The sequence below is a fragment of the Salmo trutta genome, chromosome 12, assembly GCF_901001165.1.
Source record: "Salmo trutta chromosome 12, fSalTru1.1, whole genome shotgun sequence".
Classification (NCBI taxonomy): domain Eukaryota; kingdom Metazoa; phylum Chordata; class Actinopteri; order Salmoniformes; family Salmonidae; genus Salmo; species Salmo trutta.
Window position 1 is genome coordinate 31687539 of NC_042968.1, and position 24989 is coordinate 31712527.

The 24989-nt window shown below is 48.8% G+C and overlaps 2 protein-coding genes across 2 annotated transcripts in view; one reads left to right on the forward strand and one right to left on the reverse strand.

Annotated features, from left to right (window-relative positions):
• LOC115203351 (fibroblast growth factor 7-like) overlaps nucleotides 1-3338 on the reverse strand; it is a 42007-nt gene extending 38669 nt beyond the window's left edge. Inside the window, exons 1-2 of the mRNA XM_029767979.1 lie at nucleotides 2963-3338; nucleotides 780-1571 (exon numbers count right to left, since the gene is read on the reverse strand). Of these exons, the coding sequence (XP_029623839.1) occupies nucleotides 780-1068 (289 nt within the window). The 5' untranslated portion in view covers nucleotides 1069-1571; nucleotides 2963-3338. The remainder of the gene's footprint in view (nucleotides 1-779; nucleotides 1572-2962) is intronic.
• The window catches only part of LOC115203350 (protein FAM227B-like), a 79016-nt gene extending 55005 nt beyond the window's left edge, over nucleotides 1-24011 (forward strand). Inside the window, exons 10-15 of the mRNA XM_029767978.1 lie at nucleotides 12706-12827; nucleotides 14237-14394; nucleotides 22738-22815; nucleotides 22971-23045; nucleotides 23159-23228; nucleotides 23375-24011. Coding sequence (XP_029623838.1) covers nucleotides 12706-12827; nucleotides 14237-14394; nucleotides 22738-22815; nucleotides 22971-23045; nucleotides 23159-23228; nucleotides 23375-23503 — 632 coding nt within the window. The 3' untranslated portion in view covers nucleotides 23504-24011. The remainder of the gene's footprint in view (nucleotides 1-12705; nucleotides 12828-14236; nucleotides 14395-22737; nucleotides 22816-22970; nucleotides 23046-23158; nucleotides 23229-23374) is intronic.
• Nucleotides 24012-24989: the final 978 nt, after the last annotated feature.

A 24989-nucleotide genomic window follows, 5' to 3' on the forward strand; every position in this document is an offset into this window, starting at 1 on the left:
CCACGATTTACCAACGCCAACCCTGATTTAGCAGCGGCGGGCACGACTTAGCAGCGGAGACCACGATTTAGCAGCGGCGTCGCGGATTTACCAACGGCGGCCCCGATTTAGCAGCGGTGGGCACGATTTAGCAGCGGAGGGCACGATTTAACAGCGGTGGCCACGATTTAGCAGCGGCGGCCACTGTTTAACGGCGGCGGCAACGATTTAGCAGCGGCGGCAACGATTTAGCAGCGGCAGCAACGATTTAGCAGCGGCGGCCACGATTTACCAACGGCGGCCCCGATTTAGCAGCGGAGGCAACGATTTAGCAGCGGCAGCGTGGATTTACCCATGGCGGCCCCGATTTAGTAGCGGCGGGCACGATTTAGCAGCGGAGGCCGAGATTTAGCAGCGGTGGGCACGATTTAGCAGTGGAGGCCGAGATTTAGCAGCGGCGAGCACGATTTAACAGCGACGGCCACGATTTAGCAGCGGCGGGCACGATTTAGCAGCGGCGGGCACAATTTAGCAGCGGAAGCCACGATTTAGCAGTGGCGGGCACGATTTAACAGCGGAAGCCACGATTTAGCAGCAGCGGGCACGATTTAGCAGCGGAAGCCACGATTTAGCAGCGGCGGGCACGATTTAACAGCAGAAGCCACGATTTAGCAGCGGCGGGCACGATTTAGCAGCGGCGGGCACGATTTAGTAGCGGAGGCCACGATTTAACAGCAGCTGGCACAATTTAGCAGCGGTGTGCCGCAGCTAAATGTATATAGGGGAAACACTGGTCTTACTGTAACAGTTGGTGGGATCTTGTGTCCCGTTGATGTTGCCGTAGTCGTCGACGGTAAGGAACCACTGCGTCCGGCTGAACAGCTGTCGTATGCGTACGTCTCCCCCTTCCATGTAGTCGTAGTTCCGTGCGTGGCGTTCGTGCTTGGAGCAGTTCATGATGGCGGCCAGCTGCTCGGGTGTGCAGTCGCTGCAGGCCACACACACGCTGCCCAGCAAGAAGATGATGTGAAGGTATAGTCCCGAAAGCAAGTTAGGCAGGTTGCATGGCAGTGGCATCCATCTGGGCATTATAATGCACTGCTGTGGGGCGCCACGGACAACATGCTGAAATACTGCTGTCTGCTCTGGCAGACAGAACAGAACAGAGTGCCAGACAGAGCCCTCCTAGCGCTGTTCACTAGGAGCCTGGACGGGCTGGTCCCCCTGACCTGTGACCTGTAACCCCTGGCTGGGGCAACTGAGGCCAGCTAGTGGGAGGTGGAGTGGGTGGAGGGTAGGAGGGTTGGAGAGTGACCAGACACTTGTGTGATGTCTCTCTCTGTTTGGAGTTGTTGTCTGTCTCTCTGTTGTAAGGACACAAGGCTGTAGGTTGATGTCCGTCTGTCTCACTGTCTCTCTGTATGAATGAGGCCAGTCTTTATGTTGATGTCCGTCAGTCTATCTCAGTGTAATCCTCACTGTGTGTGTCGGCTGTGTGATCCCGGCAGAGGAGACCGTCGTCCAACAACAGACATTGTCTTGTCTGTTTCCGTCTGTTTCCGGATGTTTCAGGGGTTCTGTGGAGGCCAGAGCTGTGGAAGAGAAGGATGTTTTTGTGTGTGTGTTAGATGTCTGCAATTTCTACAGCCTGTAATTTAGACAACAGTCCAGTGGATGTGGATTTGGATCTACAGTGTACTAAATCAAATCAAATTTTATTTGTCACATACACATGGTTAGCAGATGTTAATGCGAGTGTAGCGAAATGCTTGTGCTTCTAGTTCCGACCATGCAGTAATATCTAACAAGTAATCTAACCTAACAATTTCACAACAACTACCTTATACACACAAGTGTAAAGGAATGAATAAGAATATGTACATAAAAATATATGAATGAGCGATGGCCGAATGGCATAGGCAAGATGCAGTGGATGGTATAGAGTACAGTATATACATATGAGATGAGTAATGTAGGATATGTAAACATTATATATGGCATTGTTTAAAGTGGCTAGTGATACATTTATTACATACATTTTTCCATTATTAGAAGTGGCTAGAGATGAGTCAGTATGTTGGCAGTAGCCACTCAGTGTTAGTGATGGCTGTTTAACAGTCTGATGGCCTTGAGATAGAAGCTGTTTTTCAGTCTCTCGGTCCCAGCTTTGATGCACCTGTACTACTACTCACTCCCACATGGATAAAGTATGATTCCCAGACAGTGTTGAGTGTTAAAGTGAGGAGTTGAGCTGCAGTGCTGAATGTAACCTGCTTTAGGTTTGTAACCTTGCTCTAATAGATGGTCTCTCTTAATCCCAGTGTGTAGTGGTTTACCAAACTGTCCCCAGCCCAGTCTACTGCCTACTGTACTGTACCTTACTGATCTGTGCTTTCCAAACCTATTCAATTAGCAACAACACTGATTGTGATATGTCCGATTTCATAGATTGTGTTGTCAATGGCTCTATCGGTCGCAGCGATCTTGTTGTTGTCATTTGTCTCAGACAGAGTTGTCTGGAAATGGAAATGGGAGCTGTGCATGCTCAAGATGGGATTCTCAAAAGATGCCAGCTCAAGATGCGAGTTCAAATTCCTGAATAAAGTCAAAAAGTGAACTGAAATGAACTCTCCTTTAGCTGTGTGGATAGATGGAAATATCCTAGAGCTGCTATCTGCTATATTTCTATATATATCTCTAAAGCTCTATCTGTAATATCTGTATCTGTCTGCAACAGTAGACTTTCAGTCAGTCTCAACAGATAAATAGAAGCCTCACCAAACCCTGAGCTCCTATACACACATTCACTCATCAATTCACTAAATCACAAAGAATCCAACAGCTCTTCATTCATTTCCTAATATATTTCCTACAAGTTTTCTTACTGCAGAGCAGTTCTTAACTGAATTGACTGGTTCAATAAAATGTAAATATGAAGAGAAGGAATAGAGAAGAGTTGAATAAAGTTGGAATAAAAACTTACATTAGTATTGAGCGTTCAGAGATGAAACAGTTAGTGGTATTCCTTTTCCTTAGAAGGTTTAGAGTTACTGTGGTCCCACTGCTCCTGACTACTTACACACAAGCTGTGTGTGTAGCTGTGTGTGTGTAGGTGTGTGTGTGTGTAGGTGTCAGAGGAGTCTGTGGGTATGTGGATGTATGTGTGTGAGAGAGAGAGAGAGAGAGAGAGAGAGAGAGAGAGAGAGAGAGAGAGAAAAAGAGTGTATGTGTGTGCATGTCCCTGGGACTTCTCAGTTAGTCAGTGCTTTAGCAGCCAGTCTCTCCTCTCTGTAGTGTGAGCTGTGCAACATCCTCCCTGTCCGTCTGTCTGTCTGTTGTGGGCTAGCAGGGAAGGCTAGCTCAGTCAGATAAATGTCTCTCTGACCTCACGCAACAGCAATTAGCTCCCAGCCACTCAGCTGTCACTGGTGGAGAGAGAGGGAGACAGAGAGGGAGAGAGCGAGAGGGAGAGAGTACCCCCGTTCATCACCAACCCTTGCCCCAAAACTCCCCCCTTCTGTTCCACCCAGTTTCTCTCTCTGTTTTACTCTCCTCTCTCTCTCTCTCTCTCTCTCTCTCTCTCTCTCTCTCTCTCTCTCTCTCTCTCTCTCTCACTCTTTCTCTCTCTCTCTCTCTCTCTCTCACTCTCTCTCTCTCTCACTCTTTCTCTCTCTCTCTCTCTCTCTCTCTCATGCCGTATCTCTATTTTTCTCAATTTCTTTCTCTCTCTTTCTCTGTTTTACTCTCTTTCTGTCTCTTTCTCTGTATCTCTCTCTCTATCTCTCTATCTCTCTTTCTCTCTCTATCTCTGTGTTTTTGTCTGTCAGTCGGCCAGTCATCCTGAGAGGGAGCTAGAAACATGAAGAAATAGCTGATTTTCTCCTGGTCTGCCCCTGGAAAGTCATTCTGACATTAGCATGCTCTTTCAACGACCAGCGCAGCATCTCTCTCCCCCTTTCCCACCAAATACCCCCTCACTTAAACGCTTTAGCATTGTTTCAAATGTCAACTCCTGTGTCACTTTAAAGTTAGTTAGAAAACCGTACCTTGAATTAAAGAGCGGGATGAGATTATTACACAAAATTATAAACATCCAAAGACCAACCTTTCCCCTGTTATTGTACATGTCGCAATCATTGACTGGGTGTCTTTGGTAGCTTTGAGCCATCGTTAGAGAATAAGGGATTCATCCAGACCTAAAGATCAAAGCCCTAGATAAATGCACACGCTGGCAGCCTTCTATTGGGGCAGACAGAACCAGAAGGCATTACCTCTCTCAGGTACTCATCTCCCTCCGGGGTAATGCACTCTTTCACTTTCCATGTTTGTTATTTAAGGCCAGAATTTATCGCCTCACATACCTGGCCTCTCCTAGGACTGGACACTTCAGAGAGTTTACATGGTCCCTCATGACGAGGGCTCTCATGGGGAGAGGGAGAATGCTGAGGAGTTTCTGCCTCCCTCTCATCTGCTGGTGGTCATAAACATCTCATTGATTAGGTGTCAGTCAGGACCCAGCCTGTGTGTGTGTGTGTGTGTGTGTGTGTGTGTGTGTGTGTGTGTGTGTGTGTGTGTGTGTGTGTGTGTGTGTGTGTGTGTGTGTGTGTGTGTGTGTGTGTGTGTGTGTGTGTGTGTCGGACTCCTTCATGTGTCCTCTCTATCACCTCAGACAGCGTTCACACACTAAGGTTATGATATTTCAATGTTTTCTGCTCTAGTAATCTTTTATGGCCAAGGTTTTTAAGATTTATGTGGCATTGAAACAGAGTTATATTTTGCAATAAAAGGTTATCCACATGTTAACAAAGCGCATCACAAGATGCCTTGACAGCTTTAAAGCCAATAATGATGTAAGCTACTGTAAACTCACAGCACCATATATCACCATTGTGTATACAACCTAGCTTATTTAATATAGTTTACAATAAACAAACTATTTGTAATTATGTAAGCATTGTCATTCCAGCCTGATCACTATAAATAGATTACGATTTTGGAAGATTGAAAAGGTCCTGAGAACGTCGATATATGCCTTCCTCACTGCTCCTTCCTCGGTGCTCGGAGCGCGCTGCTTAGACACCTGCTCCTTCCTCGGTGCTCGGAGCTCGCTGCTTAGACACCTGCTCCTTCCTCGGTGCTCGGAGCGCGCTGCTTAGACACCTGCTCCTTCCTCGGTGCTCGGAGCTCGCTGCTTAGACACCTGCTCCTTCCTCGGTGCTCGGAGCTCGCTGCTTAGACACCTGCTCCTTCCTCGGTGCTCGGAGCTCGCTGCTTAGACACCTGCTCCTTCCTCGGTGCTCGGAGCTCGCTGCTTAGACACCTGCTCCTTCCTCGGTGCTCGGAGCTCGCTGCTTAGACACCTGCTCCTTCCTCGGTGCTCGGAGCGCGCTGCTTAGACACCTGCTCCTTCCTCGGTGCTCGGAGCTCGCTGCTTAGACACCTGCTCCTTCCTCGGTGCTCGGAGCGCGCTGCTTAGACACCTGCTCCTTCCTCGGTGCTCGGAGCTCGCTGCTTAGACACCTGCTCCTTCCTCGGTGCTCGGAGCTCGCTGCTTAGACACCTGCTCCTTCCTCTGCACCTATTCTGTATGTATTTCACTACTTTTGACCAGGGCTCATAGGGCTCTGGTCAAAAGTAGTGCACTTTATAGGGAATTGGGTACAATTTGGGAGCAACAGCCATAGTGAGTTAGACCAGAAGTATTTCCTTAGCACAATTTCCTGAAGACATGAAGTTACATTTACAGGACAGGTTATGTATTTTGTTCTCAGATTCCTAAGCACAGAACACATGATGATGGGCCACTATCTAGACCTGCAGTATCAGTGTGAGTGTTGTTACGAGCGTCCAGTCTCTCCAGCTGTATCTTTCCTTATAGTGTAGGAGCAGGGTGCTCGGAGCACGCTGCTTAGACACCTGCTCCTTCCTCGGTGCTCGGAGCTCGCTGCTTAGACACCTGCTCCTTCCTCGGTGCTCGGAGCTCGCTGCTTAGACACCTGCTCCTTCCTCGGTGCTCGGAGCTCGCTGCTTAGACACCTGCTCCTTCCTCGGTGCTCGGAGCTCGCTGCTTAGACACCTGCTCCTTCCTCGGACTTTGGCTGATGGACTGTGGCTGATGGGGTGTCTGCAGGGGAGAGTTATGGTTTGGGGACAAATCACTGGTGACAGCTTCCAGGTAACACTTGACTTTTACAGGTTACTGTCTAATCATAGACACCAAGGTCTAGCAGCTTGTGCTCCAAATGGCACCCTATTCCCTATATAGTGCACTGCTTTTGACCAGAGCCCTATATTGGCCCTGGTGAAGAGTAGTGCACTATAGAGAATAAGGTGCTATTTGGGACATAGCCATACACATGAAACACAGACTGGACCTCAGTCCAACCAACAGGTTGGTTAATCAGCAGGTTAGTTACAGTGGAGGCAGGTGAGGGCGGCTCCTAGTATTGACTGGAATAGAATGAATGGAGCGGCAGCAAACATATGGAACCACATATTGATGTGTTTGGTACCGTTCCATTCATTCCGGTCCAGCCACTACTATGAACCCATCCTCCGATTTAAAGTGGCACCAGTGGTTAGTTGTAATGCCTCTATAGTCTCTTGTGTGAGATTGGGTTCTGGGCGCAGAGATTAGAATGCCTCATTGGCAGGATCAGAATAGGATTTCCCTGTTGGTTCTGTCCATTGGTGTTTCCAGTGAAGCACTTCTGCTGCTGACACAGTGCTACATCCACTAGTTAGAGTAGTTCCCACTATTAGGCTACCCTGACATCTTCCTCCACACACACACGCAGGCACGCACACACACACACACACACACACACACACACACACACACACACACACACACACACACACACACACACACAGCCAGCGCACCACTCTTTAAAAGCATTCCTGGGTGGCGTATCTGTATGTATGTGTGTTCCTGCTTCGTCCTGTCTTGTAGTGAAATGAGCAGGTTTACTGTGTGTAGATGGATGATATTTAAGGTCAGTTATTCTTAGCCCAGGTTTAGACTGTTTGGGTTTAGCTCTTGCTTTCTAAATTCCACCGTAATTGGGGAGCTCTAGGGATGGAGCCGACAACATTAGCCCTGCACTATAAATACACACACACACACACACACACACACACACACACACACACACACACACACACACACACACACACACACACACACACACACACACACACACACACACACACACAGCATGTGTAACTACCAGACAAGCAGACCTGTCTCCAACAACACTGGATCAGCTATCAGAGATCAAACACCATCTTACAGTGAAGAATACAAAGAAGATGTGTTGTTGCAGAATCAAAATGGCTTTTACTCATATCCTGTTACTGAAGGAAGATGATGATGATGATTGAAGATGTAACATGACTCACCATGAAACAACAGTATCCTGTGAAGAGGAATAGAACAGTCTGATCTGGAACAGCAGTCAAGGAGAGGACACAGAAAACACACACTCAGACTGTCCTGCTGTAAACCAGCTCTTTCAAGCGTCTCTTCCTGGGTCCTAACACATACTGTCACAGCAGCAGTAAAAGGTGACAGAGAGTCACAGCCTAGGTTGTCACTTACAGTTCAGGTCAGGGTGGAGGTGTCAGCTCAGGTCAGGGTGGAGGTGTCAGCTCAGGTCAGGGTGGAGGTGTCAGCTCAGGTCAGGGTGGAGGTGTCAGCTCAGGGTGGAGGTGTCAGCTCAGGTCAGGGTGGAGGTGTCAGCTCAGGTCAGGGTGGAGGTGTCAGGTCAGGGTGGAGGTGTCAGGGTGGAGGTGTCGGCTCAGGTCAGGGTGGAGGTGTCAGGTCAGGGTGGAGGTGTCAGCTCAGGTTAGGGTGGAGGTGTCAGCTCAGGTCAGGGTGGAGGTGTCAACTCAGGTCAGGGTGGAGGTGTCAGCTCAGGTCAGGGTGGAGGTGTCAGCTCAGGTCAGGGTGGAGGTGTCAGGTCAGGGTGGAGGTGTCAGCTCAGGTCAGGGTGGAGGTGTCAGCTCAGGTTAGGGTGGAGGTGTCAGGTCAGGGAGGAGGTGTCAGCTCAGGTCAGGGTGGAGGTGTCAGCTCAGGTCAGGGTGGAGGTGTCAGCTCAGGTCAGGGTGGAGGTGTCAGGTCAGAGTGGAGGTGTCAGCTCAGGTCAGGGTGGAGGTGTCAGCTCAGGTCAGGGTGGAGGTGTCAGCTCAGGTCAGGGTGGAGGTGTCAGCTCAGGTCAGGGTGGAGGTGTCAGCTCAGGTCAGGGTGGAAGTGTCAGATGAACCCTACAGATAGTCTCAGATAGCTCCAGCTCAGACAGTCTTAGGGTAAGGCTTAGTGGGGTGTGAAAGAGATCATACAGAGAGATAAGAAAAGCGTATGTGAGAAGGGGAGTGAGAGAGAGAGAGAGAGACAGCACTGCCTGGAGTTCCTATTGGTCACTTCTCAGACCTGTCCAACCCCCCCCCCCCCTCTTTACAGTCACTCTGGATATAACCCCAGGTTAGACCAGGCTATGTTACAACAGGACTTCACCCCAGGTTAGACCAGGCTATGTTACAACAGGACTTCACCCCAGGTTAGACCAGGCTATGTTACAACAGGACTTCACCCCAGGTTAGACCAGGCTATGTTACAACAGGACTTCACCTCAGGTTAGACCAGGCTATGTTACAACAGGACTTCACCCCAGGTTAGACCAGGCTATGTTACAACAGGACTTCACCCCAGGTTAGACCAGGCTATGTTACAGCAGGACTTCACCCCAGGTTAGACCAGGCTATGTTACAACATGACTTCACCCCAGGTTAGACCAGGCTATGTTACAGCAGGACTTCACCCCAGGTTAGACCAGGCTATGTTACAACATGACTTCACCCCAGGTTAGACCAGGCTATGTTACAACAGGACTTCACCCCAGGTTAGACCAGGCTATGTTACAACATGACTTCACCCCAGGTTAGACCAGGCTATGTTACAACATGACTTCACCCCAGGTTAGACCAGGCTATGTTACAGCAGGACTTCACCCCAGGTTAGACCAGGCTATGTTACAACATGACTTCACCCCAGGTTAGACCAGGCTATGTTACAACAGGACTTCACCCCAGGTTAGACCAGGCTATGTTACAGCAGGACTTCACCCCAGGTTAGACCAGGCTATGTTACAACATGACTTCACCCCAGGTTAGACCAGGCTATGTTACAGCAGGACTTCACCCCAGGTTAGACCAGGCTATGTTACAACATGACTTCACCCCAGGTTAGACCAGGCTATGTTACAGCAGGACTTCACCCCAGGTTAGACCAGGCTATGTTACAACATGACTTCACCCCAGGTTAGACCAGGCTATGTTACAACATGACTTCACCCCAGGTTAGACCAGGCTATGTTACAGCAGGACTTCAACCCAGGTTAGACCAGGCTATGTTACAACATGACTTCACCCCAGGTTAGACCAGGCTATGTTACAACAGGACTTCACCCCAGGTTAGACCAGGCTATGTTACAGCAGGACTTCACCCCAGGTTAGACCAGGCTATGTTACAACATGACTTCACCCCAGGTTAGACCAGGCTATGTTACAGCAGGACTTCACCCCAGGTTAGACCAGGCTATGTTACAACATGACTTCACCCCAGGTTAGACCAGGCTATGTTACAGCAGGACTTCACCCCAGGTTAGACCAGGCTATGTTACAACAGGACTTCACCCCAGGTTAGACCAGGCTATGTTACAGCAGGACTTCACCCCAGGTTAGACCAGGCTATGTTACAGCAGGACTTCACTCCAGGTTAGACCAGGCTATGTTACAGCAGGACTTCACCCCAGGTTAGACCAGGCTATGTTACAACAGGACTTCACCCCAGGTTAGACCAGGCTATGTTACAACAGGACTTCACCCCAGGTTAGACCAGGCTATGTTACAGCAGGACTTCACCCCAGGTTAGACCAGGCTATGTTACAACATGACTTTGATGTTGCTGATGATCTTTTCAGCGTCTGTCTGTCTGTTTACATGAACACTGAGCTGGTTGTTTCAGTGACTCTCCCTGGCAAGAAGAGATGTGTGGTCCATGCTTTGCTTGATATATCAGTGGGTTTTAGTAACTTCATAATGAAACATTACGGGTCCACGGGTCATGTTCCTATCAGGTATCAAAGTAAGACCCAGATGCAGACTGTCGAAGTAACAATGTTTAATGTTCCAACAAGGGCAAGCAGAAGACAGGTCAAGGCAGGCAGAGATCGGTAATCCTGAGGGAACAGAGGTACAGGTCGGCAGGCAGGCTCAGGGGCAGGCAGAGTGGTCAGGCAGGCGGGCTCAGAGACAGGACAGGCAAGGCAAGGGTCAAAACTGTGAGGACGAGCAAAAAGAGAATATAAGCAGGAGTACGGGAAAACATGCTGGTTGACTTGAAAAACATACAAAACGAACTGGCACAGAGAGACAGGAAACACAGGGATAAATACACTGGGGAAAATAAGCGATGCCTGGAGGGGGTGGAGACAATCACAAGACAGGTGAAACAGATCAGGGCGTGATAGTTCCTCCACTTTGGTGTGTTTGCCTTATGATGGCTTCTCTTCCAAAGACGGTCTGAAAAGTATACTGTTGTCACAAAATAGAGACAGTCCACTTTCTGAAAATACAGTACCCAGCGTTAACTGTTAATGTCTATATCTCTTCTCTCTCTTGACTAAACGTGTGCACTCACTGTACTGTAAGTCGCTTTAGCTACAGCGTCTGCTAAGTGGCGTATAACCTATTATATACTATGTGTCTTGTTAGGGAGTTGTGTAGTGTTGTAATGGGTCTAGTTAGTGGCTGGTGCAGAATGTGAACAGGTGTTGTGTCTCTGTGCTTGTGTCTCAAATTAAACACTACTCCCTATATAGTGCACTACTTTTGATCAGGGCCCATAAGGCTCTGGTCAAAAGTATTGCACTACATGTGGAATAGCATTTAGGACGCAGCCTGTGTGGGGAAAACTCTGATCCACCTTAATACAGCAACAGCTGCTTGGGATCAGGTCTGCTCTATGGAAGAGCACTGCCTTGCCTTGCTTTGACAAACACACTATAGAGGGAGAGAGAGACATTGAGAGATCAAACAGAAAGAGAGAGACAGACAGAAAGAGAGACAGAGGATGAGAGGGAGAGAGAGAGCTGGCAGGCAGGCAGTGTTTTTAGGGGTTTAGGGGTACAAATCTCTCCTTCATCTGTGGCTCTGATCACAATTTAACTGAACAAGCTCTGAAAACCCTAACATCTGAGTTTCTGCCTGCCCACCTGTTAGAGTAGGTGTGTGTGTGTGTGTGTGGGGGTGGGTGTATGTGTGGGTATGTGTGTGTATGTGCTTGCGTCCATGTGTGTGTGTATGGTATAAAGTTTCCTCTATAAAGGACACTGTGTGTGTTTGTTTGATCCTAGTGTAGTGAGTGTTGGGGTTAGAAGTGGCGACATGGGGATTTGAACAGGGCCTGTCACACTGTGCAGCCATACATCATCTGTCCAGTACTAATCTTGTTCCCAGACACTTTCACCCAAAGTCTGGTGGACCAACGCATCAAACTCGGCCTTCGTTAGTCAATACAGAGAGCCGGGAGAAACTCCCGCCGCATAGACATTGGCTTAATCGGCATAATCTATCAACCAATCATCTTCTACGACGACTTCCCCCTAACCCTATCCTGTACGCTAGCACACCATAAGCACAGAGCCACTCTTCGCAGTCGTGTGATTCGCTTAAATTAAATTATGACAAATACTTTACTCAGTAGGTCACTCCAGTAGGTCACTCCCACTAAAGCCAATTTTGAGTGGTTGACATCCCAGGTTTATATGTGCTGTGCACAATAGCCTGCGGGTGAGGTTAGTCCAGTGCCAACCTGATCCATAGATTTAGGGCAACATTTGTGTGCGAAGCATTGTGCGAAGTGCAAAAAATACCATAAACCTCATTATAATCTTGCAGTGTGATTTAATCTGAAAATGTTCTTCAACGATGTCCGTTATGAGGAGGACTATGTAAGGGATCATCAACGAGAGGCTTCGTGTTCTATGGAAAATAATAAACGACTTGGTAGGTGTGTTCCACGAACGCATAGAGCCCTGAGTTGATTATCTCTTATATACTGTACCATGGCTATAATTTAACACATTTGCCGCTCAAAATGTTTTCATTTGGCAGTAGAAATGTGTTCAATATCCACTGAAGTAGGAAGCAAGTTTACTAAATAGCTACAGTAGTTGCCTTGGTAACCAAACAGACTTGCTAGGTTAGCTAACCAAACCATCAGTCCTAGCTTGCTATTATGAAAATCTAATTCAACAATACCAATGTTTTCAATTCGACTTTTGCTGCCAAAAGCAGCATGGAACATAAGAATGAACTATAGCCATTGAATTCTACCGTGCTGATATACCGTGCGTTATAGGGAAATAATGCACGCTCTAGAATGCCCTTCAATCCAATCAGGAACAACTATTTAACAATGCCATGGTATAAATTAAAAAACGGAGCAATACATAAATAGATTCCTCTTCAAAACGCACACTGTTGAAGAAAAGTTTCATTCAATTCCCATGATAATGAGGTTTATGGTAAGTTTTCCACTTTGCAGTGCACAATACTTTTGCACCTATAGCCTAATCATGACTCTGGTGTTAACCATACCCACACTATACAATAATCACTCAGTGTGTGTGTGTGTGTGTGTGTGTGTGTGTGTGTGTAAGTCAGACCTGCAGATGGAGTTTGAAGAGCTGGTGTCCAGCGCCAGGAGACTAAGTCTCAGCAGCACAGAAAAGCAGAAGAGAGGAAGCATTGCCAATGCTGACTCTAGGATGGACCGCAAGAGAGAGGTAAGACAGCAATATGGTACACTACGTTGATTCAGAGAGAAGTAACACAATTACCCATTTCTACTGAGCTGGGTCTAGTCATGCTAATCTGCACCAGGCTGGCCTGGTTATGCATCCACTGTAGTTGACAGAACCCTGCTGGAACGCTGGAAAGAAAATATCAGAGCCAGAACAGTACTGTTTGGGTCGGCACCATAGTGTGAAAATGGTAAAGGTGTCAAAGTGTGTGTGTAGTTATCATGTGTAGTTGTAATGTGTTGTGTTTAGTATTAGTTGCAATGTGTTGTGTGTTTAGTATTAGTTGTAATGTGTTGTGTTTAGTACAGCAGGCAGGCTCAGGGTCAGGGCAGGCAGAATAGTCAAAACCGGAAAAACTAGAAAACAGGTACTAGAAAAGACAGGAGCAAGGGGAAAACCACTGGTAGGCTTGACATACAAAACGAACTGGCAACAGACAAACAGAGAACACAGGTATAAATACACAGGGGATAATGGGGAAGATGGGCGACACATGGAAGGGGGTGGAGACAAGCACAAAGACAGGTGAAACAGATCAGGGTGTGACAGTTGTTGTGTGTTTAGTATTAGTTGTTGTGTGTTTAGTATTAGTTGTAATGTGTTGTGTGTTTAGTATTAGTTGTTGTGTGTTTAGTATTAGTTGTAATGTGTTGTGTGTTTAGTATTAGTTGTAATGTGTTGTGTGTTTAGTATTAGTTGTAATGTGTTGTGTGTTTAGTATTAGTTGTTGTGTGTTTAGTATTAGTTGTAATGTGTTGTGTGTTTAGTATTAGTTGTAATGTGTTGTGTGTTTAGTATTAGTTGTTGTGTGTTTAGTATTAGTTGTTGTGTGTTTAGTATTAGTTGTTGTGTGTTTAGTATTAGTTGTAATGTGTTGTGTGTTTAGTATTAGTTGTAATGTGTTGTGTGTTTAGTATTAGTTGTAATGTGTTGTGTGTTTAGTATTAGTTGTAATGTGCTGTGTGTTTAGTATTAGTTGTTGTGTGTTTCGTATTAGTTGTAATGTGTTGTGTGTTTAGTATTAGTTGTAATGTGTTGTGTGTTTAGTATTAGTTGTAATGTGTTGTGTGTTTAGTATTAGTTGTTGTGTGTTTAGTATTAGTTGTAATGTGTTGTGTGTTTAGTATTAGTTGTAATGTGTTGTGTGTTTAGTATTAGTTGTAATGTGTTGTGTGTTTAGTATTAGTTGTAATGTGTTGTGTGTTTAGCATTAGTTGTTGTGTGTTTAGTATTAGTTGTTGTGTGTTTAGTATTAGTTGTAATGTGTTGTGTGTTTAGTATTAGTTGTAATGTGTTGTGTGTTTAGTATTAGTTGTAATGTGTTGTGTGTTTAGTATTAGTTGTAATGTGTTGTGTGTTTAGTATTAGTTGTAATGTGTTGTGTGTTCCAGTCCCACTACATCGGAGCAGGTCCAGAGTTCCAGCATGTCTGTTTCAAGCCCTGTGGTCAGAGTCCTCTGGTGTCTCGCTACCTGCACCTCCAAGACATCCCTACACCTGCTGGATCTGACACACGCAGGATCAGACGCACTGAGATCACCAACCTGACATATCCTTGCACACACACACAAACACACACACACACACACACACACACACACACACACACACACACACACACACACACACACAGCACAAACACAGCACAAACACAGCACAAACACACACACACACACACACACACACACACACACACACACACACACACACACACTGCACAAACACAGCACAAACACACACACACACACACACACAGCACAAACACACACACACACACAAACACACACACACACACAGCACAAACACACACACACAGCACAAACACAAACACACACAGCACAAACACACACACACACAGCACAAACACACACAGCACAAACACACACACACACACACATACACAGCACAAACACACACAAACGGGCGCCGTGAAAAGTTAGGACGATTCTAAGGGCCTGTGACTGACAGGGGCCCAAAAAATTATTAGAACATTAGGTCAGAAAAATGTAAATATTAAATTATTAACCTATCGTCATTAATAGAGTATTTTATTTACAATGTAAATAAAACTAACGGTTTCTTTTTCTTTTCTTGTTTTTGGCTAAAAGTATACAGAGCCTCTGTATTGCCTAACCCCTCCCCTCTATTTACATGAAATGGTTCGGTCCTGCCCCCAAACCAGGTGCAAATGGTACTTGCAGTGAATTGTGAGTGAGGAGTACCGGTGGAGCATCATGTCTCAGCTTCTTAAAGAAAAATCTGGCTTCCAAAAACAAAAAGAAAGACAGAAGAGAGATAAGAAAGGGCAACAATATGTCACCCAATTTTTCACAAAGGAAGGTGGGTGTAGTCTGTGAGTGGTAGAAATTAACCTGTTAGCTTAGTCCATAGTGAAATAGGCTACTTTTGCACCCCTAACATTAGTTACTTAATATCTTCACAGAAAATTCTGAGTGTTTATATTTCGCTCTTTAGCCCTTTAATCAATGCAGGCAAACTTTTAGCAAGCTATTCATACTAAATCAGTTGTCCCTCCCCCTGCCTGGTGCCAGGCTCAGCAGCCCTGTCTCCCCATCCCCCTGAACCAGCCCTGTCTCCCCATCCCCATACCCCTGAACCAGCCCTGTCTCCCCATCCCCATACCCCTGAACCAGCCCTGTCTCCCCATCCCCATCCCCCTGAACCAGCCCTGTCTCCCCATCCCCATACCCCTGGACCAGCCCTGTCTCCCCATCCCCATCCCCCTGAACCAGCCCTGTCTCCCCATCCCCATACCCCTGAACCAGCCCTGTCTCCCCATCCCCATACCCCTGAACCAGCCCTGTCTCCCCATCCCCATACCCCTGGACCAGCCCTGTCTCCCCATACCCCTGAACCAGCCCTGTCTCCCCATCCCCATACCCCTGAACCAGCCCTGTCTCCCCATCCCCATACCCCTGAACCAGCCCTGTCTCCCCATACCCCTGAACCAGCCCTGTCTCCCCATCCCCATCCCCCCTGAACCAGCCCTGTCTCCCCATCCCCATACCCCTGAACCAGCCCTGTCTCCCCATCCCCATACCCCTGAACCAGCCCTGTCTCCCCATCCCCATCCCCCTGAACCAGCCCTGTCTCCCCATCCCCATACCCCTGAACCAGCCCTGTCTCCCCATCCCCATACCCCTGGACCAGCCCTGTCTCCCCATCCCCATAGCCCTGAACCAGCCCTGTCTCCCCATCCCCATACCCCTGAACCAGCCCTGTCTCCCCATCCCCATAGCCCTGAACCAGCCCTGTCTCCCCATCCCCATAGCCCTGAACCAGCCCTGTCTCCCCATCCCCCTGAACCAGCCCTGTCTCCCCATCCCCATACCCCTGAACCAGCCCTGTCTCCCCATCCCCATACCCCTGAATCAGCCCTGTCTCCCCATCCCATCCCCCGGAACCAGCCCTGTCTCCCCATCCCCCTGAACCAGCCCTGTCTCCCCATCCCCATACCCCTGAACCAGCCCTGTCTCCCCATCCCCATACCCCTGAACCAGCCCTGTCTCCCCATCCCCATCCCCCTGAACCAGCCCTGTCTCCCCATCCCCATACCCCTGAACCAGCCCTGTCTCCCCATCCCCATACCCCTGAACCAGCCCTGTCTCCCCATCCCCATCCCCCTGAACCAGCCCTGTCTCCCCATCCCCATACCCCTGAACCAGCCCTGTCTCCCCATCCCCATACCCCTGGACCAGCCCTGTCTCCCCATCCCCATAGCCCTGAACCAGCCCTGTCTCCCCATCCCCATACCCCTGAACCAGCCCTGTCTCCCCATCCCCATAGCCCTGAACCAGCCCTGTCTCCCCATCCCCATAGCCCTGAACCAGCCCTGTCTCCCCATCCCCATAGCCCTGAACCAGCCCTGTCTCCCCATCCCCATACCCCTGAACCAGCCCTGTCTCCCCATCCCCATACCCCTGAACCAGCCCTGTCTCTCCATCCCCATACCCCTGAACCAGCCCTGTCTCCCCATCCCCATAGCCCTGAACCAGCCCTGTCTCCCCATCCCCATAGCCCTGAACCAGCCCTGTCTCCTCATCCCCATACCCCTGAACCAGCCCTGTCTCCCCATCCCCATACCCCTGAACCAGCCCTGTCTCCCCATCCCCATACCCCTGGACCAGCCCTGTCTCCCCATACCCCTGAACCAGCCCTGTCTCCCCATCCCCATACTCCTGAACCAGCCCTGTCTCCCCATCCCCATACCCCTGAACCAGCCCTGTCTCCCCATCCCCCTGGACCAGCCCTGTCTCCCCATCCCCATACCCCTGAACCAGCCCTGTCTCCCCATCCCCATACCCCTGAACCAGCCCTGTCTCCCCATCCCCATACCCCTGAACCAGCCCTGTCTCCCCATCCCCATCCCCCTGAACCAGCCCTGTCTCCCCACCCCATACCCCTGGACCAGCCCTGTCTCCCCATCCCCATAGCCCTGAACCAGCCCTGTCTCCCCATCCCCATAGCCCTGAACCAGCCCTGTCTCCCCATCCCCATACCCCTGGACCAGCCCTGTCTCCCCATCCCCATAGCCCTGAACCAGCCCTGTCTCCCCATACCCATAGCCCTGAACCAGCCCTGTCTCCCCATCCCCATAGCCCTGAACCAGCCCTGTCTCCCCATCCCCATAGCCCTGAACCAGCCCTGTCTCCCCATCCCCATAGCCCTGAACCAGCCCTGTCTCCCCATCCCCATACCCCTGAACCAGCCCTGTCTCCCCATCCCCATACCCCTGAACCAGCCCTGTCTCCCCATCCCCATACCCCTGAACCAGCCCTGTCTCCCCATCCCCATACCCCTGAACCAGACCTGTCTCCCCATCCCCATACCCCTGAACCAGCCCTGTCTCCCCATCCCCATACCCCTGAACCAGCCCTGTCTCCCCATCCCATCCCCCGGAACCAGCCCTGTCTCCCCATCCCCATCCCCCTGAACCAGCCCTCTCTCCCCATCCCCATACCCCTGAACCAGCCCTGTCTCCCCATCCCCATACCCCTGAACCAGCCCTGTCTCCCCATCCCCATACCCCTGAACCAGCCCTATCTCCCCATAGCCCTGAACCAGCCCTGTCTCCCCATCCCCATCCCCCTGAACCAGCCCTGTCTCCCCATCCCCCTGAACCAGCCCTGTCTCCCCATCCCCATACCCCTGAACCAGCCCTGTCTCCCCATCCCCATACCCCTGAACCAGCCCTGTCTCCCCATCCCCATACCCCTGAACCAGCCCTGTCTCCCCATCCCCATACCCCTGAACCAGCCCTGTCTCCCCATCCCCATACCCCTGAACCAGCCCTGTCTCCCCATCCCCATACCCCTGAACCAGCCCTGTCTCCCCATCCCCATACCCCTGGACCAGCCCTGTCTCCCCATCCCCATACCCCTGGACCAGCCCTGTCTCCCCATCCCCCTGAACCAGCCCTGTCTCCCCATCCCCATACCCCTGAACCAGCCCTGTCTCCCCATCCCCATACCCCTGAACCAGCCCTGTCTCCCCATCCCCATACCCCTGAACCAGACCTGTCTCCCCATCCCCATACCCCTGAACCAGCCCTGTCTCCCCATCCCCATACCCCTGAACCAGCCCTGTCTCCCCATCCTCATAGCCCTGAACCAGCCCTGTCTCCCCATCCCCATCCCCCTGAACCAGCCCTGTCTCCCCATCCCCCTGAACCAGCCCTGTCTCCCCATCCCCATACCCCTGAACCAGCCCTGTCTCCCCATCCCCATACCCCTGAACCAGCCCTGTCTCCCCATCCCCATACCCCTGAACCAGCCCTGTCTCCCCATCCCCATACCCCTGAACCAGCCCTGTCTCCCCATCCACATACCCCTGAACCAGCCCTGTCTCCCCATCCCCATACCCCTGAACCAGCCCTGTCTCCCCATCCCCATACCCCTGGACCAGCCCTGTCTCCCCATCCCCATACCCCTGGACCAGCCCTGTCTCCCCATCCCCCTGAACCAGCCCTGTCTCCCCATCCCCATAGCCCTGAACCAGCCCTGTCTCCCCATCCCCATACCCCTGAACCAGCCCTGTCTCCCCATCCCCATACCCCTGAACCAGCCCTGTCTCCCCATCCCCATCCCCCTGGACCAGCCCTGTCTCCCCATCCCCATAGCCCTGAACCAGCCCTGTCTCCCCATCCCCATACCCCTGGACCAGCCCTGTCTCCCCATCCCCATACCCCTGAACCAGCCCTGTCTCCCCATCCCCATACCCCTGAACCAGCCCTGTCTCCCCATCCCCATACCCCTGAACCAGCCCTGTCTCCCCATCCCCCTGAACCAGCCCTGTCTCCCCATCCCCATACCCCTGAACCAGCCCTGTCTCCCCATCCCCATACCCCTGAACCAGCCCTGTCTCCCCATCCCCATCCCCCTGAACCAGCCCTGTCTCCCCATCCCCATAGCCCTGAACCAGCCCTGTCTCCCCATCCCCATACCCCTGGACCAGCCCTGTCTCCCCATCCCCATACCCCTGAACCAGCCCTGTCTCCCCATCCCCATACCCCTGAACCAGCCCTGTCTCCCCATCCCCATCCCCCTGAACCAGCCCTGTCTCCCCATCCCCATACCCCTGAACCAGCCCTGTCTCCCCATCCCCATACCCCTGAACCAGCCCTGTCTCCCCATCCCCATACCCCTGAACCAGCCCTGTCTCCCCATCCCCATACCCCTGAACCAGCCCTGTCTCCCCATCCCCATAGCCCTGAACCAGCCCTGTCTCCCCATCCCCATACCCCTGGACCAGCCCTGTCTCCCCATCGCCATACCCCTGAACCAGCACCACTCCCAACTAAAGGAGGTGAGCAGCATTGTGTTGAATTACATGTCAGTTGGCATAATTGCAGGTACTGCAATGCATTGAGGACAGGAATGTGATTCTCCAGTCAGGAAGAATCTCCCTTGACACAGAGGCAGCCAATATCAGAGCCTTAAAGGAAGAGGCTCTTAGAGATGGATGAGAGTCTCTCCTGTCTGAGGCAACACTGATTTCTCCGCAAATGGATGTTGCACCTCAATTTAGCAAGGAACACAGCCGCCAGAGAAAAGGAAGAGATTCCATGATGAGACCTCTGAAGAGGAGACAGCTCAGGACAGTGCAGCAGCGGTGTTTTGGAGCACAGTGTTTTTTACTGCTATAGACAACATCATAAGTGACTTGGACACTAGCTTCCACACCACTGCAAAAATTGTAGAATAATTTTCTGCTGTTCTGAAAATTGGGCAGATTAGTGAGGATAAAGTCCCTTCTGTGTGCCAACCACTGATCATGAAGTATTCCAGAGATCTTACAGCTGAGTTTCAAAATGAAGTAAGACACCTGAACACTGTATTTGCTGCCACTTTCCCCCCTAACTTGTCCCCTCTTGGTCTCCTGAATGCAGTTTGTAAAATGCAGCTGAAAAAGCATTTTTGGATAAGTGTGCATTGCTTTACGTATATTTTGCACACTGCCTGTGACTGTTGCTGGTGACGAGAGAGCTTTCAGTAAGCTAAAACTGATATAAAACTATTTGAGGTCCACTATGTCCCACGACAGGCTTTGCAGTCTTGCCATGCTGTCCATTGAAAGTCAGTTAGCTAGACTTAATCAGTGACTTTGCTAGCAAGAAGGCTCAGCGCTGGGCTCTTGGTGAGTAAGGCTGAGTAAGGGCCAGTGATAACTGTTAAATGTTATGGCTATGGATATTGGATCACTACACACATGATGTCCACAGACTGAGAACAGACTGAGAACAGACTGAGAACAGACTGAGAACAGACTGAGAACAAGATATATATCAAGGTAATGGCTGGATTGCCATAAAATTAGTTGTGCACAATCAAGACCCCAAGTGGAAAAAACCTATTGATTTGGTGACCTCTTGACCTTTCCTCTATCGCCACCATCAGGCCTTTTCATTTCCATTTAGTTTTCCATTTCCACTTTTCCAGCTGCTTATTTTCTAGTTGGTATGTATACTTAGTTCAGAAATCTGCTGCTGATTTGATTATTTTGTTTGTTATATCATCGTATGGATTATAATGTTCATTTATTTTACTTGAAGAGGTTAATGTATATTGAAGTTATATTTATTTTAAGTTATTCATTCATGTTAAGAGGATTTTCCATTCAAGAATTTTACAATTAAAATGACATTTAGACTGTAAAAGATAACCTTTAGCACATTTCTTATAGAGGGTATCAGTCTTGCATCAAATTAGTGAATTCCTCTGTATGCAGAATGTTGCATGCATGTCTGCACAGTGTTATATTTTCACAGCTCACTGTCAGTAAATATTGTACAGTAAATATTGGACTACAAGAGGGTTACAAGCCTGCAAAGGTAGTTATTTAAGGCTTTGAATGGGTCGATTGGGTTCTGGAGGTGTGTGGTTACAGCAATTGTGCAGGGTTGGTGTGGCCTGTGGTGGTGGGGCCCAATGTGATATATTTTCATGGGGCCCAAAATCCCTTGCGGCACACACACACACACACACACACACACACACACACACACACACACAGACACACACATAAAGACACAAACAGATACAGACACACAGACAGACACACACACATGTTGTTTTGCACACAGCTGGCACACTGTATTTATGCTGAGAACAACATGTAAAAACATATTCTTAAACATGCTAATAAAACATGCATGGATTATGTGGGACTGTACTTTACTGGAGTTAATGAACCAATTAATGAACCTGGCACAGGAGAAGAGGGGAGGGCTGAGTACAGGGGGTATAGAGTTCAAAGTTAACTAATCCCATCGGCTTTTTCTCTCCATATTCTGACTGTAAAACTGTAAAACTCTGAGATAATGATAGTTTGGGAATGTGTAGGATCTGATAGGTTTTAATGAAATGTAACATAACAGAAGTTAGATAGAGAAACACTATATATTCAAAATTATGTGGACACCCCTTCAAATTAGTGCATTTAACTATTTCAGCCACACCCGTTGCTGACATGTGTATAAAATCGAGCACACAGCCATGCAATCTCCATAGACAAACACTGGCAGTCAAAAGGCCTTACTGAAGAGCTCAGTGGCTTTCAACGTGGCACTGTCATAGGATGCCACCTTTCCAACAAGTCAGTTTGTCAAATTTCTGCCCTGCTAGAGCTGCCCTGGTCAACTGAATGGGACCATCTAGTGCTAAAAATCGTCTGTCCTGGGTTTCCATGGCCGAGCAGCCGCACACAAGCCAAAGATCACCATGCGCAATGGGTTTGGCAGATGCCAGGAGAACGCTACCTGCCCAATGCATAGTGGCAACTGTAAAGTTTGGTGGAGGAGGAATAGTGGTCTGGGGCTGTTTTTTAGGGTTTGGGCTGGGCCCCTTAGATCCAGTGAAGGAAAATCTTAACGCTACAGCATACAATGACATTCTAGACGATTCTGTGTTTCCAACTTTGTGGCAACAGTTTGAGGAAGGCCCTTTCCTGTTTTAGCATGACAATGCCCCCGTGCACAAGCGAGGTCCATACAGAAATGGTTTGTCGAGATCGGTGCGGAAGAACTTGACTGGCCTGCACAGAGCCCCGACCTCAACCCCATCGAACACCTTTGGGATGAATTGGAACGCCGACTGTGGGCCAGACCTAATCGCCCAACAGTGCCCTACTTCACTAATGCTCTTGTGGCTGAATGAAGCAAGACCCCGCAGAAATGTTCCAACATCTAGTGGAAAGCCTCCCCAGAAGAGCGGCGGCTGTTATAGTAGCAAAGGGGGGACCAGCTCCATATTAATGCCCATGATTTTGGAATGAGATGTTTGACGAGCAGGTGTCCACATACTTTTGGTCATGTAGTGTAGTTTGTCAAAAGAAGGTGACAGTTGTTGTATTCCTTGACTGTCTGTAGTGTAACTCCTTCCAAACCCACCTATCAAGAGGTGCTGACTGATGTGGAGGAGAGGAGCCACAAAAGGCAACAGGAATACAACACGTAAAATACACACACACACACACACACACACACACACACACAGGCGCAGAAATACAACATAAGCAAGACACAGATAGCTTCCCCAATAATATTACATGACCATTACAGTATAAGATGTCTGACAGCTCTCCTCTACTCCATATCCATCCCTGTAGGTTCTGCCAGCAGACGAAACAGGAGATAGCTGACATCCACAGAGATCGACTCATCCACAACATGGAACTCAACAGGTAGGAAACTAACACATTGTCCTCACTGATGTTTTAGTCACTTTGACAAATATTGATTTAGAACTGAACTGCCGCTTTAACCTTTCCTGTGTTTCCTTTTCTTGTGTGTCCAGGATGAAGAAAGAGATTTTCAGTGACCGAATGGAGGTGAAGATCGCCAGCGAGGGAATCATGAATAAATGGGTAGCTGAACTCTCCACTGAATAGTTATATAATATCTGTACTCTAACCAACTTTTGTCACATAAATTAAACTACAAGGGTTTGGAGAACACAAACAGTACAGACTCTACGTGATACAGAGCCTTCCGTCTGTCTGTGTGTGTTCAGAACCACCCCCCGTACCGCCAGCGTCTGCAGAAGGGAGAGGGGAAAGAGAGGAAAGAGGACTCAGAGGAGGTGAAGAATACAAACCAACCTTCTGTTTCTCCAGAGAACCAAAAGACAGCTGGACAATGACACTGCAACTTTCAGCACAGTGTCTCCCTCTCTCTCTCTCTTTCTCTTTATGCCACTCAGATCTACAGAACATGATGTCAGTGTTTTGTGCTACATTAATATATATTTTACATTTGTTTTCATTGAAATTCACCCAGATGATTTAAATGCCAATCTTCACACTTCACTATCTAAATCGCACTGTGATTATTTCCCTTCAGTCTGATCTCCCTTTCTCAGACGCTGACTTGAAACAGTGTGTGTGTGTGTCGGGCCAGAGCAGGGCCAGTGTGTTTTATGACAGGCTCATGTCCTGCCTGAGTGAAGTCATGAAGGCTCATTACAGAAACATATTACCTCTCAGAGACTCACAGCACACCAGAGAATAGAGAGAGAGAGAGAGAGAGAGAGTGTGTGTGTGTGTGTGTGTGTGTGTGTGTGTGTGTGTGTGTGTGTGTGTGTGTGTGTGTGTCAGAAGAAGAAAACAAATCTACAGTAAAATGAATGATACATACAGCAAACAAAAAAAGTTATAAAAAAATACAATGCTAGAGCTTGAGACTAAGGTTCTATCTGCAAAAAGATCATTCTGAGATAACTGGCTTTAAAGTTCCGAACCCTCATTGGTTTGAATAGTGTCAGCAATTTTGATATTGTATTATTTTGAACTTAACATGAAATGGGGGTATTTAATGTTCTATACAGGTAGAGAACATTGAACAGAACAAGGCTATGTCAATAACTACATTCTGACTAAAATGCAGATAGAACCTTCTAGTCCCAACAATGACTTGTGAAAAGTATTTTTTTAGAATTTGAGTTCTTTCCACGTTCATCTCATTCCTGGTTCTGAGAAGCTATGCCATTCTCCTCTGGTTCTGAGAAGCTGTGACATTCTCCTCTGGTTCTGAGAAGCTGTGACATTCTCCTCTGGTTCTGAGAAGCTATGACATTCTCCTCTGGTTCTGAGAAGCTGTGACATTCTCCCCTGGTTCTGAGAAGCTGTGACATTCTCCTCTGGTTCTGAGAAGCTATGACATTCTCCTCTGGTTCTGAGAAGCTGTGACATTCTCCTCTGGTTCTGAGAAGCTATGACATTCTCCTCTGGTTCTGAGAAGCTGTGACATTCTCCTCTGGTTCTGAGAAGCTATGACATTCTCCTCTGGTTCTGAGAAGCTATGCCATTCTCCTCTGGTTCTGAGAAGCTGTGACATTCTCCTCTGGTTCTGAGAAGCTATGACATTCTCCTCTGGTTCTGAGAAGTTGTGACATTCTCCTCTGGTTATGAGAAGCTGTGACGTTATCCTCTGGTTCTGAGAAGCTGTGACATTCTCCTCTGGTTCTGAGAAGCTGTGACATTCTCCTCTGGTTCTGAGAAGCTGTGACATTCTCCTCTGGTTCTGAGAAGCTGTGACATTCTCCTCTGGTTCTGAGAAGCTATGACATTCTCCTCTGGTTCTGAGAAGTTATGACATTCTCCTCTGGTTCTGAGAAGCTGTGACGTTAT